General features: G+C 37.2%; 1 protein-coding gene and 1 long non-coding RNA gene across 2 annotated transcripts in view; one reads left to right on the top strand and one right to left on the bottom strand.

The window, feature by feature from the left end:
* LOC128632933 (uncharacterized) overlaps nt 1-2,232 on the top strand; it is an 8,066-nt gene extending 5,834 nt beyond the window's left edge. Inside the window, exon 4 of the long non-coding RNA XR_008396606.1 lies at nt 761-2,232. This is a non-coding gene — a long non-coding RNA (uncharacterized LOC128632933). The remainder of the gene's footprint in view (nt 1-760) is intronic.
* A 1,838-nt stretch (nt 2,233-4,070) lies between these two features.
* slc4a3 (solute carrier family 4 member 3) overlaps nt 4,071-19,799 on the bottom strand; it is a 78,464-nt gene continuing 62,735 nt past the window's right edge. Inside the window, exons 13-23 of the mRNA XM_017469079.3 lie at nt 19,321-19,543; nt 18,464-18,679; nt 17,800-17,948; nt 17,237-17,431; nt 14,436-14,636; nt 12,936-13,025; nt 12,544-12,710; nt 10,923-11,176; nt 10,567-10,736; nt 9,924-10,097; nt 4,071-7,512 (exon numbers count right to left, since the gene is read on the bottom strand). Coding sequence (XP_017324568.1) covers nt 7,435-7,512; nt 9,924-10,097; nt 10,567-10,736; nt 10,923-11,176; nt 12,544-12,710; nt 12,936-13,025; nt 14,436-14,636; nt 17,237-17,431; nt 17,800-17,948; nt 18,464-18,679; nt 19,321-19,543 — 1,917 coding nt within the window. The 3' untranslated portion in view covers nt 4,071-7,434. The remainder of the gene's footprint in view (nt 7,513-9,923; nt 10,098-10,566; nt 10,737-10,922; nt 11,177-12,543; nt 12,711-12,935; nt 13,026-14,435; nt 14,637-17,236; nt 17,432-17,799; nt 17,949-18,463; nt 18,680-19,320; nt 19,544-19,799) is intronic.

Raw genomic sequence — 19,799 nt, 5'->3', positions numbered from 1 at the left:
GAATCATTTTCACCTTTGTCCCTTGCACACAGAGATTTCTCTAGATTTGCATAATCTTTTGATGATATGATGTACTGTAGAAGATGAGATATTCATAGTCTTCGCAATTTTACATTGAGGAACATTATTCTGAAATTATTCAAAAAATTTTAGATGCAGTTTTTCTCCGATTGGTGAAACCCTGCCCATCTTTACTTCTAAAAGATTGCAATGGACTGGTGTCCAATCCCATGTATATTCCCACCTCACACCAGATCCAGCATCATACTGACCAGGATAAAGTGGTTACTGAAGATTTAATAGTTGAATTTAATGAACAGAATTAGTGAATGAATAAGCTTTAAGAAAATAACTGATTAATAAACAGAGACTTTAATGGTTTGATGCCATTATAGATAATCTAATTGAAGTGAAAAGTATAGACTAAATATAGCAAACATCTGTATTTAAATCTCCTGAATGATCTATGACCTGTCATCATGGGAAAGTCATAACCTTTGGCTTCCCAGGAGTGTATTTTGATACTCCATTAAAGCCACGCCTGCAGGGACTGTATTCTTAAGACAGAAAAAAATGTTAGTACTCCTGTGTATTCTCAGTGGCTACATTAATAGATAGGAATAGGTAACACAGCTCATGTACATACCAGTGGTTGTGACCATTTTTGGAGCTGTGTATAAAAGAGAGGCAGTGACATATAGACACAGGGAAATAGTGTGTGCTGGGAATCTCCCTAATTCTGCTGTCTTTGTGCCCTCAGCTACTACTATTATTTGGACAACTGTTTCCAACATATGGTAGACATCACAGCATGCAGTGAGCCTTCTCTGAAGAACAAGATCTTTTTGGATCTCCACCGCACATATTTTTTTCACTGCCACTTCCTGAAGGACCCTGATGTGCCTGTGCTGCTGTTGTTTATGCTGCCCTGCATCATCGTTACTTTTGTCTTCTCCTTTCTCTGTAGCTACATCACCCCCAAGGAATAATGCATCCATGATTAACTCACATTGCTACAAAGACTCTTGTTAGATTAGGATTACTATGAAACATTCTGATACATTTATGTGACTGACTGACACTCCAAGATTTGAACACCTACTTATTATTATCTTGTTTTTAGCAGACAAACTGGAATTAAATGTATTTGTAAGAAAAATGTATTAGTGTCACTGTTTTAATCTCAGGTAAATGTCAGTTCCCAAATGTAACCTCTTTATAAGTCATTTCTGACCATTAACTTGTTCATTTTAACTCGCTGAGTTTTGTTGACAATCAATTTCTCATAGTCTCATATTGGTCGGTACAAAGGCATAACCAAGTTGATTTGTTCACAAGATGGATGACTTTTAGGAGTGCCAATCTTATTCATTAGCACACTGCAGTTTTGAAAATTGTCATTAAATTGTAATAGTACCACCTGTAATGGGACATTCGTACAAAGGACCAGTACCAAACCACAGAGAGTATGTTTGCTTTGCACAACCCTCCACATTAAGTATTTTGAGGACTTAATAGGTTAATTTTTTTGTTACTCCTATAATAGAAAGAGCAATTTTACAACACAATAGGCTTAAAACAATGTATGTTGAAACACATCATAAATATTTATTTTGAGACAAAAAAATAACAATTTGTTTAACAGTGGTTTGAAAACATTTTTTTTTTTTTTTTTACAGTAATAGTAGTTTCTACTGCTATTAAAATATCCACATAACATCATTATTTCTTTCAGTATTGCTAAAGCTAAAGTAATACATTACTTATCATAAGAACTTGTTTGCCTTTTTTTTTGACAAACTATACCTCTTACCATAGTTACAACAAGGCAACACTGAGTTATAAAAGTGGTCTGTTTGGGACTGACAACATTTAGACATGATTTAAGGATAACATGACACATGGGTGCTGAATGTATGGAAAGTAAACATTTATACATTATATGCTCTACAGTTGAAAACAATGGAAACTAGCAGGTGATATTTATAGGTTCGACAATTTTACAGTTAAGTCAATTTGCCAACAACCAGAATATTACATTGGTGTGCGGTCATTGTACTTTCATAGGAAAAGCATTAATTGTCTTTGCTGAGAGCAGTCTATTATATTGACCAGATCTCAATGATCTGATCATTAATTCAGTAACATCTGGTTGAGTAAACCAAGCTGAATGGAGCATTTGAATGTCTGGTGTCTATAAGGGTTGCAATAAATAAATATTATAATAAATATTGTCTTATTGATACTTTTTATTTTATCACATCATCTCATTTTCTTAAACTTATTTTTACTAAGTTAGTACTGCTTCCAAACTTTAGCCAGTAGTGTATGTCTCAGTACAATCATTTAAATGTTTTTTTTTACTCCCCCCCACCCACCCTTTTTAAAAAAAAAAAATTGTGCGGTAAACATGCTATAAATAAGTGGCATCTGTTTAAGGTCTATGGTACAGAAAGAAAGAAAAAAAATGTTTATCATGTGTAGGGATGCATCAATGCCGATAATGGTATCTGATATTGGTTGCTTATTTACTTATACTTGTATAAAATAAAAACGTCTCTTACGTGATGTTATGTATATTACGTATGTTATGTAAGTGTACTGTATGTTGTCATGCTAATGAACAGCTGACACAATCTGGATGTTTTTCATGATTAATGATGGCAATCAAAGCAGTGCAGATTACAAACTGTACTCTGCAAAAAATCAAGAGAAGGACCTACAGCATCTTCCTACTACACAAGTAATCTGATAAAACATTTTATGGCATTTAAATAGTATCTTTAATAGAGAGCACCAGAGGGGCTGACCTGAACACGCACAGCAGTATCAGAAAGTGTGGTCATTACCACTGACCTCCAGATGCTGTGAATTGTCACATATGAGATTTCAGTTCTGCGAGCACTGAGACACACACACAGTTCCTTGTGTCAGCGCCTATACTACACTTGAAACTTGTGAGTCAAGCTATTGCTCTGTGCACTCAGGTCAACTGTCTTCTAGCTCTCTATTAAAGAAACTGCTTAAATAACATAACCGCTTCAGGATTAACCTCAGCTGTATTCAAAGCCAGTTCAATGCTGGCAGCACATGATGCTTCTGATTGATTTTTTAATAAGTTACTCATTTTTGAAAAAATTCCTTCATGTTTGACAGTAAAAATGTGCTTTAAAATATGGTATGTAAAAACATTTCTTCTTATAGGGCACAGAATAACACAACAAGCTTTGCTTTGAGAAAAAACCTTGCGAACAATTCTAGCAAATGAAAATATCTTGAATATAGTCAGATTTATTTAGTATTTCCTATTACAAAATTACCATAATGCAAATATAAGATTATCAAACCTACGTCTAGACATTTTTATTAATTTTATTAAGGTTTTTTGTTATTTTATTGGAAAATAATTTGACATCTTTCTAGAAATAAATGCTTTCAATTTAAAAAAAAATGTCTGCCAGTGGAACAAAACAAGATTATTTCAAGCTTGAAATGAATGAAATATTTTTATTTGTTGTAATCCTATAGGAAATGTTACTATATTCATGAGATTTCCAGATATTTTCACATCACTGCACATAGGATGTCATTTATTTGCAGTGCTATGAGACAATATATCCCCTTTGTCAGTTAGTTCTAGCTGAGGTTAAACCTGATACAAACCTGGGTTACTTTCCAGAAATGCAGCAGATATATAAACTGCAAATCACCTGGTGATAATTTGACCGAGTAACAATGTTTTTGTGCACTTCCTTCCACTAAACTATTTTAATTATTAATTAGAAGTGATAAAATACATCAGTAAACTGTTCAGCGTAGACATGAGTTGTGACCTGTTTGAGGTAAATGTAAACAAAAACTTTTTCACAGGCTCTCTTTAAATACTATTGATGTTGTTAGGATGCAGCCCTAGAGGCAATTTTGACACTGTAGCCTATATTTTAAAACAGTGGTTCTCTGGAGGTTTTACCTCAGGGGACGTGAAGCAGGGTCAGTGTTTATATATATATATATATATATATATATATATATATATATATATATATATATATATATATATATACACACACACACACACACACACAATACAATATATATGCACAGTGGTGGAAATCGCAATCTGCCATTATTAAAACCGTTTATGTCCTTACAGTTATTAGCCTTTTTGACTGGTCACCTATAAATAATTTCAGCTTGGATGTGCTAATATGTTCTGTTGGTGGAAATTACAAATAACGAGCATAGTATTTGGATAGTTGGACTATTATTCATAAAATAAATCTGGGCTCAGTGAGTCAGTGGAATTTATGGAGAAAACATGGAGAACTCATGTTTTATTTTAAAGATATTGTGAAAATGCAGAAAATATGTTTTTGAAACAAACAAGACTTTCCATTAAACCCTCTCCACATTCTATGTCTACTCCTTCCCCACTGAATGTAATGCACTATTTAGAGTTCAGTAAAATTGTGGTTTGGTCGACTGTCATTACTTCCCTCTAAGTGGGGCTCTCTGGTAAGTGAAGCACACATTCTGTGTCAAATGCAATGAAGGAGATGGGAGAAAACTGAAAGCAAAGTAAGACATAATGTTATATGCACATCGTTTAAGGAATCGGGTAGGTGGGCCATGCAACTAGGTTGGCATTAGTCAATTAGACCGTTCTGATTTTCATGATCATGATCCAACATCTGAAAAACCACAGATAGGAAGTGGGTCTGTGCCTTTTATTTTCTCACATTCTACCCACACACCTTCCAGACTTAATGGTTTCTATTTCCTACCATTCCTGTGCCTGTCCACACCGACAGACACACACTTGCACACACACTATGGCCCAGAAAATGTTTAAAGAACAAGTATCTGATTTTCCAGTCTGCACAGGTGTATTCTCTCCAAGCACTGAGCCTATAAACATCCCCACTGAACAGTAGCCCTGCAGATCATTAGGCTGCTTGAGTAAGCAACAAGTCTGCAGTCTTGGTAACCACCACTGCCTAAGAAATGCCAGCCATCATGACAATAGATGCCTGTTTAAGAGCTCCTTTTGTTCCCTATCCATCTCTGTTGATTCAAACCATTCCTTTACAAGGATGTGTCCAAGCACTACGTACCATTGGCGTCATTCTTACAGCTGCCTGCAGACACGTTATTACAGCCAAAATATGGCTCAGTCTAAAGGATCACCTCTAAACCAGATCACTTCTAAAGTTCCAGTAAAGTATTCGTGACCAAAGTGGTCATTACATGTTCAGCATATATGATAGAAAACGAGCAACATAATGGCAGCGTTGGATCTTTAAGAGCTAAATCAAGCACCAAGCATTACTCATGCCATACATTCATTTATTCATTTATCCTCAGTAACCTTTTGGGTTAAGATAATAGTGGATCCAGAGCCTAATCCAAGAATTCTGGGCGTGAGATTTGAATACACCCTGGTTGAGACACCAGTCCATCATAGGGCACTATGCATGCACTCGTTCGAACGCTGATTCACACCAGCTAATTTGAAGTCTTGAACCTTTTGAACCTTAGCCACTGAGTCACCACTGCTCTAATCACCCTTCTGTACTGTAATTACTGTCCAACTCTGGGTCCCCCCCTAAGTGACTCTTCTTACTTCATAATTGAAAACCCAAGCTCACATTTTTGGCATCAATATAGTGCTTAGTTTTGAAGTTTGAGGACAACCAACCTACAAACTTCTGTGTGGTCTCACAACTGACAACCTGGTTGAATGGGTAGCAGCATTTGGTCTTAAGAGTAATACCTTATGTTTGTATTTCACCATCCCCAAAACCTGTGAGTTAAATTGGAAAAGGAAAACTTCTGTGCAATGGTGTGTGTGAAAACTGAACCTAGTCGTGTGATTTGTGTAAAGTACACAGTGTTGTAGCACAACCAACAGGAACCGGTCAGGATGTTATTTACAGTCTAAAGGGCATCTTTTTCACTCTCTGAATGCTCTGTGCCTCAAAATGTGTTATGAAACAGGGAAAATAATACTTCAGTTCATATGAAAAGTATGGATGAAAGTTCAGTGAACCCTTCTCAGAGTTTCTGAGGTCCTCCGAGGAAACTGTTTTAATGTAAAAAGATAAAGAATCAGATATAAGAAATTTGACTGCTCATTTGTTGGCTGTGGCACAATGTGGATTTTAAATGTCATGCACTTCCTTTAAACTAGTTAAAGTTTGATAGAAAGTTTCCTCTCTGCCCTCATCCACTGATTTGGTAGCAGAATGCAGTGGAACCAAACACTCTCACTTCCAGTACAATCTCTAATGCTAAGTGCATCCATATACACTGTCAGTTCAGTGGATTAAGATTGATTTTATAATTAAACATTATAATCTGTACATTACATCTTCAAATCATGTACACTATGGCTTTAACTGTTCCAATAATACAATAACTCAAATATAACAAACAAAAAAAAAGTAGCATACAAGTCTCACATTATGAGCACAAAATAAATAGGAAATAGTATAGGAAAAGTATAAGGGTGTGCTAACTTTTTTCAGTCCATGCTAATGAAAACACCTCTCTTATGAAAACACTTCTCTTATGAACTGCCCATATCAATGCAAATTTAACAAGTAAATGCTTTCTGAATACAAAGTAATTGTGCAGTATGGCAAATAAATGTCACAAATAAATAACAGCAAATATAAAAAGCTTAAATATTAGATCAATCAGAAGAAATCTCGCTTAGAGTTCATGTCTTCATGACAGCATTATATCATACAGCATACAAAGAAAGGGAATTGCACAGAATGTGTTTGAAATGAACCACCCTGAGGGTTCTCAGATCAATGTTATTACTACTGAAAATCATTCAGATTCTGTGGCCAGTACCTACACTACAGAAGAGAATGCAAATCAGAAGTGGGGTCCTACAGTATATGTGGTGTTTTCAGGGTTTCACTTTATACATCAATGTAAAGTGCATGGTCTATTTTGGGACCTATGGTGTAGTGTTTCCCAATTCTGGTTCCCGAGTCCTTACATTTTAGCACTTTCCCTGCTCTAACACAATGAACTCACCTCATCAGCTTCTTAACAAGCCCTTCATGAGGTAAAATTAGGGTCTGTTACTGCTGCTAAAACAGTCAACTGTCCCGAACCAGAAAACACTGGGCATCATTAAGTTTCAGAGAGACCATTTATGAGGAACCAGAACAAATTTTTTTAAAAATATATAACAAATAAATTAGAATAACAATCACATACAGTATCTAAATCCTGTGAATCTGTGGCATCAATATCTCCATTTTACACAGAATAAGTACAATGTTTGAATAAGTACAATGTTTGAATATACACATGACACAATCCTGAAGGAGAGTAGACTATCTGAGTTTAACATCATCATACATCATGGCTAGTGTCACCTTTACAGGCGGTTTATCCTGTGATTGGAGACCAGGTCTACACAAGCATGTGAATCTCATTATACTCGTCACGACCATCTTCATCAAAATTGGGTGAATCCTCATCTGCGTCCAACTGTGGGAACAAAACAAGAAGCCACTTCACATCAAGTACAAGGATGTGAATGTTCCCTAAACCTCATGAGCCTCTAATCGGCCAAAAGCACAGTTGTGTAATGAAACTGCTCCAAAATAGCAAAGCATTGCTGATTAAGGACACATAAAAAAAAAAAAAATTCTGCTTACAGTTTGAAGGATATGCTGACTGAGTACTTATCTGCTCCTCTTTATGTATTGTATTTGATAATGGTCTCAAATAGCATTCCATAGTTTGTTTAGTGTATTTATGGCCAAAAAATTACTTTCAGAAATATTCTGGTTACATCAAACTGTCGGACAGTGGGACTGGCTCCTCGCTCAAGCCAACATTGTGTGAGAATAATGTGCTTCAAGTTCAATGGCACATGTAACTGAGACATGCCGGAGTTATGTTTGAGTTCGGAATACTGATAAGTGCAATTTCACTATTAAAACCTCACAATGCATGCTTAACTCAATTCTGAATACGGCCCAAAGATCACTTAATACTTAAAACAGATTCTTAAAAACATAATTGACATAATTGACCTTTCATCACAAAAACATACAGTGCCCTCCACTAATATTGCCACCCTTGGTAAATATGAGCAAAGAAGGCTGTGAAAAATTGTCTTTATTGTTTAACTCTTTGATTGTTTGTTCAAAAAATTTACAAAAATACTCTGCTCTCATGTATATCAAACAATTGCAAACACAACACAGGTTTATGAAAAAAAAAAATTTGTTAAATATAGGTGTCCTACAATTATTAGCACGCCTATGAATTCATATTAGAAAAATATATTTGAAGTATATTCCCATTGATATTTTGCATTTCTTTTAGTACACCTGGGTGTCTAGGAAGAGGAAATTTTTCAACCATGACTGTTTGACAGGGTTTTAAATATGAGGTAACACATAGGCCCAATTCCTTTAGTCATTCATAACAATGGGTAAGACCAAGGAATATAGCTGTGATGTGCGGCAAAAGGTTGTTGAGCTTCACAAAATTGGAAGTGGGTATAAGAAAATAGCACACGTTTTGAAAATGCCCATTTCCTCCATCAGGGCAATAATTATGAAGTTCCAGTCAACTGGAAATGTTATGAATCAACCTGGAATTGGACTTGCGTCTATATCGTCTCAACGCACTGTGAAGAGGACGATTCGAGTGGACAAAAAATCTCCAAGGATCACAGCTGGAGAATTGCAGAAGTTAGTTGAGTCTTGGTCAGAAAGTCTCCAAAACTACAATACGAAGTCACCTACATCTCGAGTTGTTTGGAGGGGTTTCAAGAATAAAGCCTCTACTCTCACCCAAAAGCAAACTCAAGCATCTTCAATTTTCCAGACACTACTGGAACTTCAAATGGGATCGGGATCTATGGTCAGATGAAACCAAAATAGAACTTTTTGGCAATAAACAACAGAGGTGGTTTTGGTGCACACAGAGAGGTAGTCATATGGAAAAGTACCTCATGTCCATGGTTAAATATGGTGGCGGCTCTTTAATGTTTTGGGGCTGTTTTTCTGCCAGAGGACCTGGACATTTTGTTAGGATACATGGCATCATGGACTCTATCAAATATAAACGGATATTAAATGAAAACCTGGCTGCCTCTGCCAGAAAGCTTAAAATGGGCTGTGGTTGGATCTTCCAGCAGGACAATGATCCAAAACATACATCATAATCAACACAAAAATGGTTTACTGGCCACAAAATCAAGGTCCTGCCATGGCCATCCCAGTCCCCTGACTTGAAACCCATAGAAAACCTGTGTGGTGAACTGAAGAAGAGAGCCCACCAGTGTGGACCTTGAAATTTGAAGGATCTGGAGAGATTCTGTAAGGAGGAACGGTCTCAGATCCTTTGCCATGTATTCTCCAACCTCATCAGGCATTATAGGAGAAGACTCAGAGCCGTTATCTTGACAAAGGGAAGTAGCAGAACGTATTGACTAAAAGGATGCCAATATTTGCTGCACACCTATATTTAGCAATTTAGTGGAGTATTTTTGTGATTTTTTTAAAGCAAAATATCAAAAGGATAAACGATAAAGACAATTTTCACAGCATTCTTTACTCATATTTTACCAAGGGTGCCAGTATTAGTGGAGGGCACTGTACTTGATCCAGATTGCTTTTTTAAAAAATTTTTTTAGCAATGTCCCAGACTTTCTTTGTTTCTATGATTTAAAAAAATCAACAATTATACCATGAAAAAGTAAAACAAATGTTATATGCTGTTAGAGCAGAAAATAAGTGAAAGACACAGATGTAGGTCTTTTGGAGTCAATATATTACTTTAACAATACATTTTCCAAAGTGTTTCTGAAAATCCATATTTTTAAAAACTTCATAGACATTTACAAGAACTCTAAGCTGACATATGAGATGAGTGTGACTCACAGCTGCCAGCTCCCTCTCCTCAAAGATCCTAGTAAGGATGAGTCTGCGCAGTGGCACAGTCATGATGAGGATAAAGGGGAAAGCCAGGGATGCCACAGTGGACTTCACCACCCACAAGAGTGCAATACACAACAGCTGGATTATGGTGAACATGTTCATACGCCAGGTCTTCACCTAGGGACCCATGAGGAAAAGTGAAAAGAGTTATATTTAACTGGAATTTTATTTAATTTAACTGGCACATTACCAGTAATTGTTAAGTGGTGGAAAGTTTATCATGTTGATTACATTAGGCTTGCTTTTCAATATTGAGGATTATATTGAAGGGACAACAAAAAGAAAGTGAGGTTTGGGGCACCACCTAGTGGGTGCATCAAAAGGTTTTGAGGGGTACTGTCATTAAATTGTAATATTTTCTCCAAGGAGATGAAGCTGAATCAACCATATGCAACTTATTCATTACATTTATTTAGTAATTCAGAGGACACTTTTATCCAATGCAATGTACAGTATATGCAGAATACAATTTGAACATAAAAGAGCCCCAAAATTAAATTTTTTTCAACTGACCAGAAACCAGGACTGGATATTTTAAGAGAGCAGAGGAAATCAGAAAACTGCTTTCCCAGTCACGTCTCCTTACTTTAGTGACATAGTTGTGATCAGGGTGGTGTTTTGCAGGCGTGACCATGAGTGTGATGCGCTCATATAGCTGGATACCAGTCAGGGAGGTGATGCCCATGTACAGAAAAATACCAAAGAGCACAGCCAGAGGAATATGCCGCAGTACATCTGTCATCACAATGGACATGCCTGCAGGTTTCAGAAAGAGGTAAAGAAGTTTTAGAACAGGCAAGATTGAAATAGTGTAGCAAAATACAATGCATTGGGCCAGATCTTCACCAAAATTCAGAACAATGAAAAAAAAAAGAATTTAAAATCCGATGCTTTTTTTTTTTTTAAATGTATTGTTACTCGTTAAACTCTAACTTCTCTTACCCACAAGTATGGCCACACACATTCCAGTCATTCTCTGCTCTTTCACCTCCTGAATCATGGGCTTTTCTCCAGGAGCTGTAGCTTTGCTCATTACTGTCAGAGCATTCACATGAGTGACAGAGCGCACAGTGGCAGCTGTCAGCCACGGCAGGCCGAAGAGTGGGCAGATAGCGCCCAGAGTCACGATCAGCAGCAGATCTAAGTGGAAACCTGAACCCTTCACCAAGTGACGTTCTTTCTTATTTACTATCAGCCTACAGAGAGAGAGAGAGGGAGAGAGAGAGATAATGAGAATATAAAGTTTTATATTGGCCTTAATGGCAATACAGTAGTAAAATACTCTTCAGCTAATGCATTTTTTAAATAGTTCATATCATAAATTTTGACTTTGAATGCATACATTTAATTATGTGTAGGCTGTGATGATATTCCTTAAGGATAACAATATCTAGCTAGAGAGAACCTATAGCCTATGTCAGAACTAAAACACTTAATGGCATGCTGTTATGGGAAAACCATCAATAGTTCTTTATATTCTTATAACAGCATGTCCTGACATGTTTTTTTCCACTTATACAATGCAATTTGTTATGGATTACATTAAAAAAATAATAATTATTAATGAGTGATATCATACATTCTAACTGTTTACACTTACGTTTAATGTTGTGGAATGTATGTTAGTTTCTCTTCACTTATCACTTATGTTATATCAGCTATAAACAGCTGTTCCCTCACCAACTTTTATCACAGTTAAGTTAATAAGACAGAAAAATATAGCTTTTCCTCTGTCCTGAAGACTGTCCCATGTCAGGGAAAAACAAACAAACAAAAAAATCCAAAAAACACAAATGCTTCCATAAATGCTAATTAACAACAATGAAATGATAAAACACCTTCTGACCAATCAGAATCTAGAATTCAAAGGAATATATTTATTTAAAATTTATAAAAATAAGAAGAAAAACAGAAACATCTTTATTTAAAATAACATAAAACAGGCTACTTTCCTCTTACTAGCCTTATTGCTCAATTCCCCATTTCTGGTTAGACTTGATTTTTTTGCCTCAACATTCCACATTCATATTTATGAGTGACGCAATATATCTGTCCTCATTCAGAACAGACCTGTACTCCATCCGCATGTAGTATTCTTATGAACAACAACAACATAACATGGCATACTCATGGGACAATATATCATTATAGAAGTGAAAAAAAATGAACTGAGTACAAGCCTCCACTGCAGTGATCATTTGCTCTGGTTAACAGGCAGCTCTTTACAAATAGACTGAGAAGACAAAAAAAAAAAAGTCCATAGTTTTTACAGTTTTACAGCTTTAGTTTCAAGACAGACATGTTTATGTAAAAAAAAAATAAATAAATAACATCAAATCATGAAATAATGAATATGAATTGTTAAATGTTAGTGTTAAACGTGAATTTTTAATTTAAAGTCCACATCACATCCCAGTAAAAATAATTGGCTTGAATGCTTTGTTGAACTTGCTACTTGGTTTGGACTAGAGATGATTACTACGGCTGGACAACCTACTGTAAATCCATAGTGTTAATAAAGGATTTTCATTCAGTTCATTTCATTCAGTAAAGCCAAACTCACGTTGTGATCTGCGTCTCCATAAAGATGAGGATGAAGACGAGAAGGGCGGGCACCACGGAGGCTCCCATCATCCACGTGGGGAAGGCCTGTTTGTCTCCAAGCGGGCTGATGAACCAGTCTCGTTTGTCAGGAGATGTGACCGAGAAACCAGAGGGCACGTTCAGTTTCTGCAACCACAAAAACACTGTTGCTCAAATCCCAGGCCTTGCTGGTCACTGAGCCATGCCAAGCATTTAACCGCATTCTAATATGCACTCTGAAAGAAACCTGGCTTCAATTATAGGCAAGTATTTAATAAAGCATATAAGCAAGCAGAGGAGATCATAATACACACTGTTTCTTGTTGGAGATGACATGGCAGAGTGAAACAGTGTAGATTTTAGCATCTTTACCTGTGTGTAAGTGTCAGGGATGAGGAGGTCCACTATTACAGATAGTAGAATGGAGATGGGTATGCCAAAATCACCAATAATTCTCCTGACCTTTAAACAATGAAATAGAGGAACAATATGAGGGGGGTATTACAAAGTAAATTCCATTTCTCTTGTGTGCTTTATTCATTAAGATGAATTGTTTTGTAATTGCATTATTTTACATCAGGTGTGGACAAATCAGTTGCCTGGGTGCTCAGGACAGGCAGGTTTAAGATTCAGGATATTTGTTTTTTATTTTTAGTTACCCAATGGACATGTTGGTTCAACAATCAGAAAAATAGATCAGATCTACTCCTTATTTAGTTTTTATTTGGCATGCAGCTAGGTTTAAACATAATGAGATTCACAGAGATATCACTGACCCTGATGCTGTAACTATAGCATTCTGAATCTAACTGCCTGCTGCACTACTATCAGCTGAAGCACTTTCTTGCTGACGACATGTTTTTTAGCATGCACAGATCGCAAATCAGTAACTCGCAGATATATGGAAACTAAAAATTTCCAGCACAAAGCTGTCATGTAACTCTCATAAGTAACGGTCACCTCAAAGTTAAACATATTGAGAGAAAAAGATGTTAGAGAGACTTTAGCTTTTATATTAGTTTTTATGTGTGATGTGAGAACAGAAATTCCATAGCCATAATGTTGGCCAACTACGTGTTGACTTTGTTGTTGTGGTTTGTGTTGTTGAGGGCGCAAACAAGATATGCTACATTAAAATCTTTTTAGAACAGGATAATAATCCTATACTTGTTTGTTTTGCTTAGACTGTAATAATACACTTAACTAGCTAATTAGTTATTATACTATATTATTATTATTATTATTATTATTATTATTATTATTACTATATAAGTTATTATATAACTAGCTAATATGGTATTATATTATGCTAGTTACCACTTCTTAGCCTAGTTTCCAGGCAACCTAAACAATACACTGGACAACACACTGTTGCATTTATTTGCCTTGTGGTTTAGCTAATAAATTTATGTTTTGTCGACATCTGTACACTTAAAAGACAACATACCCTGCCTCCAGGACCATGGTGTAACACTATATATCAGTGGTCACCAACCCTCTTTCATGAGATCTACATTCCTGCAGGCTTAATCACCAACTAAAATCTAACACACTTGTATTGGTTGATCTATAACTTATTAAGTTCTTAATGATTAGATGGTCAAGTGGGCATGTTTATGGTTGGAGCTCAAGTCTTCAGGAAGGTAGATCTCTGGTGACCACTGCTATATAGTAAAACAAGGGGAGTACATTTCAATAAAATGACAATTTATCACAAGCCCAATAAATACAAAGGACATTATAAGTACAACATGTACAGAATACAGCAGGAGCAACATAAGTGTATGTGTGAATCATTTACCACATTTACCAAATTTACAACATGTACAGAATACAGCAGGAGCAACATAAGTATATGTGTGAATCATTTACCTTGCCACCAAGGAAGCGACTGTTGCGGAACTTTCGAAGGAAGAAGGCCACAAAGAAGGTTCCCACCATAAGCACAAGTGAGAGTAGGGCAGTGTTGGGCTGGTTTAAAAGTGGACCCTGATGTTCTAATTCTGGTTGTCCAAGCACAGGAGAGCCTGGAGAGACTGGGTAGGTCTTCATCAATGGGTGTTCATGGAATACCTACAACCAAAACCATTGCTGTCATCATCAAATACCTTGAATGAAGATTATTACTGGACTTTGTGTATTGGTTGACTAAGAAAAATCCATTAACAGTGCATTCATGTCACATGACTTTAATCATGGCTCTGATGTAACCATGTACAGTGAGGGAAAGAAGTATTTGATCCCCTGCTGATTTTGTACGTTTGCCCACTGACTGAGAAATGATCAGTCTATAATTTTAATAGTAGGTCAATTTGAACAGTGAGAGACAGAATAACAAAAAGAAAATCCAGAAAAACGCATGTCAAAAATTTTATAAATTGATTTGCATTTTAATGAGGGGAAATAAGTATTTGACCCCCTCTCAATCAGAAAGATTTCTGGCTCCCAGGTGACGAGCTGAGATTAGGAGCAACCTCTTAAAGGGAGTGCTCCTAATATCAGTTTGTTACCTGTATAAAAGACACCTGTCCACAGAAGCAATCAATCAATCAGATTCCAAACTCTCCACCATGGCCAAGACCAAAGAGCTCTCCAAGGATGTCAGGGACAAGATTGTAGACCTACACAAGTCTGGAATGGGCTACAAGACCATTGCCAAGCAGCTTGGTGAGAAGGTGACAACAGTTGGTGCGATTATTCGCAAATGGAAGAAACACAAAAGAACTGCCAATCTCCCTCGGCCTGGGGCTCCATGCAAGATCTCACCTCGTGAAGTTGCAATGATCATGAGAACAGTTAGGAATCAGCCCAGAACTACACGGGAGGATCTTGTCAATGATCTCAAGGCAGCTGGGACCATAGTCACCAAGAAAACAATTGGTAGCACACTATGCCATGAAGGACTGAAATCCTGCAGCGCCCGCAAGGTCCCCCTGCTCAAGAAAGCACATATACATGCCCGTCTGAAGTTTGCCAGTGAACATCTGAATGATTCAGAGGACAACTGGGTGAAAGTGTTGTGGTCAGATGAGACCAAAATGGAGCTCTTTGGCATCAACTCAACTCGCCGTGTTTGGAGGAGGAGGAATGCTGCCTATGACCCCAAGAACACCATCCCCACCGTCAAACGTGGAAGTGGAAACATTATGCTTTGGGGGTGTTTTTCTGCTAAGGGGACAGGACAACTTCACCGCATCAAAGGGACGATGAACGGGGCCATGTACCGTCAAATCTTGGGTGAGAACCTCCTTCCCTCAGCCAGGGCATTGAAAATGGGTCGTGGATGGGTATTCCAGCATGACAATGACCCAAAACACATGGCCAAGGCAACAAAGGAGTGGCTCAAGAAGAAGCACATTAAGGTCCTGGAGTGGCCTAGCCAGTCTCCAGACCTAAATCCCATAGAAAATCTGTGGAGTGAGTTGAAGGTTCGAGTTGCCATACGTCAGCCTCGAAACCTTAATGACTTGGAGAAGATCTGCAAAGAGGAGTGGGACAAAATCCCTCCTGAGATGTGTGCAAACCTGGTGGCCAACTACAAGAAACGTCTGACCTCTGTGATTGCCAACAAGGGTTTTTAAACCAAATACTAAGTCATGTTTTGCAGAGGGGTCAAATACTTATTTCCCTCATTAAAATGCAAATCAATTTATAACATTTTTGACATGCGTTTTTCTGGATTTTTTTGTTGTTATTCTGTCTCTCACTGTTCAAATAAATCTACCATTAAAATTATAGACTGATCATTTCTTTGTCAGTGGGCAAACGTACAAAATCAGCAGGGGATCAAATACTTTTTTCCCTCACTGTATGTCAGGTCAAAAAAAAAATGTCAATGATTTCTACAGTTAAACTGCTGCTGTAATCATAAAGCTTGGGCTGTACTTATCCAAGTACTCTTATTCACAGTATCATCATACTGAACATCTTTTCAACACACTTATTACAGTTTGTTTTTACTCTACTAAACCTGTATACTGTGATGATTTATAATCTCACTATGTGATGTCATGAAGAGGATGGGTCCTTTTGAGTCTGGTGCCTCTCAAGGTTTCTTTCTCATGTCAACTCAAGGACAAATTTTTCTTGCCACTGTTACCACTTATTAGGGAACTAGATCCATATCTATTGTTTTATGATAATGTCTATAACTAAATGCACTAAACAAATGAAATTAAATGAATAAATTAGATAGGATTCATCAAACTGTCAACACTCCCCGTTGTTTTTAGTATTGGCCAAGTATCATAGTATAATTTAGCTTTCTAACTGTAATCTATTAACAGGTTATGTGTGTTTCCATAGAAATAAAGCAGATAAAAATTTCATAGCAGATAAGCAGATAGAAATTTCAGATTAGAGCCTACAAACTATTACTTGTACCTTTCAGGGCACAAATGCTTGTTATTGGGGTTATATAGTCAAGAGTAAGTGAATTTTAACCTATTTGTTGTACACAACTGAAACTTTGGTATCACAGAGGTACATTTAAATCATGTATAGCTTGAGAAAGAAACCTGCACTTGCAAAGTTCCATTTTGAGACAGTGTTTTAAATAGTGTGATTCCCAAATTAGACTGCATTGTGGTATAATACACTTGGGTTTCATGGTAAAAGAATGTACATTTAACAATTTTGTTTAGTTGTTGTGATTGTGAGCACTGTATTCTCACCTTGAAGAGTTTGGAGAAGGTCTCATAAATAAAGATGAGGGAAATAAGGAAGGCAAAGATCTCCTGAGTGAAGGGTGAGATGTAGCGCACAAGGAAGCTGCCCTCTGCCGCTACGATCACCAGCACAATGAAAATGAGCCAGAAGCCGATCCACACTCGAGCTGTGAGGTACTCAATGCCCTGTGCCTCACAGAACTAATCCACGAGAGCAGAAACATTAATACTTAAGAGACTTATTTAGTGCGAAAATTGAACGGAAAAAGAACTTAGAATGTTTAGGTTGGACTACCCTATCATTGATTATTTAAATAAACTCAAGTGTGCAAAGTGCTTTAGTTATGGATAACAAATGCTGGGGCCTTACTTTAATTCCTGGATAATCTCCAGTGAGTGAGTCAATGTCATATCAACCTAAAGTCTAAAAGATTACTGTAAGACCAACAAATTCTGTATGAAGTAATATAATGAGCTATGAAACTTTCACCACTCAGTAAATCCTTCATATTGAGCACTAACAAAACTGTTGGTAGGCTCTGTGACTATGTGGTCTAGAGGGAGTTTACCTTGTAGAAGGCCTCTTCAAACACCAGAAGAGGCCCTGAGAAGCCAATAATGAGCAGTGGCTGTCCTGCCAGCAGGGAAAACAGCACCCCGACTGCTGATGTTGAGATAATGAGCTCAGACACTCCCATCATACCTTGAGTCTTCTCCCCTAAATAAACCAGAACATTGGTGTCTAAGCACATAATATTGCAACAGATCCAAATCAAACTTACTTGTGATTGCATATATAAACCTAAGTCTTATGATGACAATATGCAAAACTATACTCAGACAGTAATGAGAGCTCAGGATCAAACCTGAGCCTTAATTCATTTTCTGCAACAACTTTATTCGGCCAGGGTTGCAGTGGATCCAAAGCCTGTCCCAGGAACACTGGGCGTGATGTGAGAATACACCCGAGATGGGACACCAGTCCATTGCTGGGCACCATACTCTCATACAGTCATAATTATGGGCAATTTAGCTTAGCCAATCCACCTACCAACATGTTACTGAGAGATGGGATGAAACTGTAGAGCCCAGAGGCATGCAAATTAGTATTATTTTGATCCATTTCATATTGGTTGTTTATTTTACTTTTTTACTCCTGATTAATATGTTAAGTATGTAAGTAGTGTTAATGAAAGAAAATAAAAACTATTACCTAATAAACATTTCAATTACCTAGCAGTCCTCCAAAAGTGATGGTTGGTGAGAGGGCAGCAAAGTAGATGAAAATGACAGCAGCAATGCACTGCGTATCCACCGCATCCTTCAGATCACTTATGTAGTGTGGGTAGCGGCGGCGAATATCATGGATCAGTCCTCCAAATGGGATCCCAGAGCGTTTAAGCGGGTCCACCTCCAGTTCCTCATCCTCCTGCTCATCTTGGTTGAGATCTGACACAGAGCAGAGGATACATTTAGACCTTATCAGATTAGTACTTATTTCATCTGTCATGTGATTTGGTGAAACTGATGTCCTGATAAAAAAAGGTTCCCATGTGATCATTTTTACAGTTGTGTTAGCTAAATTGTTTAAAATATTGAGTTTACCTTAGCACCAGAAGAATTTATGTCTGAAAAATGTCCACAAAATTTATGACGCCATTCAAATTTTAAGTGATTTATTTTTAAATGTCAGCAGAAGAAAATCAACTATTCAAAGAAATTTCTAATAGGACTGAAGAAGATTACATAATTCAACAAACTTTATCTGAAGTCAGTCATGAGTTATGTCCAGAACCACACATTAGCATCCCAAAAAATATCAGAATACTACTCCATATTTACCATAGGTGTATTCAATATGCTATTTTACAGTATCCTAAAAGTCTATTTGAAACAAGACTTTTCATAGCTCCTCTTTAATGACAACCTTTTCCACCAAAGGTAAGCATTATCTTGTGAGATTTACATTCACAGAAACTCCACGCAGTCCAGGGACCATAAGTCTGTGAGGCGACAACACTACCCATTGCACCACCATGCTACATTCAAAATTTATACATTTGTGGACAGAAACCACTACAGAGACTCACATTTGGTCTCCTGGTTAGGTCCTGCCACTCCGCTCATGCACTTTTTATTCTCTCTTTCCTTGCGCTTGCGTAGCATCTGCTTCTGGAAGGAGGCCACCGTCTTCAGCAGGTCCTTGCCCTCTACATCTGAGGGCGGAATCACAATGCTGCAGTCCAGGAACTCATTAATGCCATTCAGCAGATCCTGACGGTCATCAGCAAAGTAGGCCACTTCATGGAAGTTCTGAGAAAAGTCAAGTGGAGTACTAAATATTACTATAACTGTAGGATTTTATAATGCAGATCCATCATTTTATCCCAGATATATGTATTCATATATGGGCTGTACTCAGAGTTAGCAACTTAAGCTGGAGACAAAAGTTCAAAAGTTTGAACATCAATATTTATTTGAGGAACGTTACTCGTCTTCAGATCTGGGTTGCACAGTGTGATGTTGCAGTTACAAAGAACTGTCAGACAGTGCCACTGGATTAATACTG

The sequence above is a fragment of the Ictalurus punctatus genome, chromosome 6, assembly GCF_001660625.3.
Source record: "Ictalurus punctatus breed USDA103 chromosome 6, Coco_2.0, whole genome shotgun sequence".
Taxonomy (NCBI): domain Eukaryota; kingdom Metazoa; phylum Chordata; class Actinopteri; order Siluriformes; family Ictaluridae; genus Ictalurus; species Ictalurus punctatus.
Note: the sequence above shows the minus strand (reverse complement) of the source record. Positions and strands in the feature narration are given on the sequence as shown.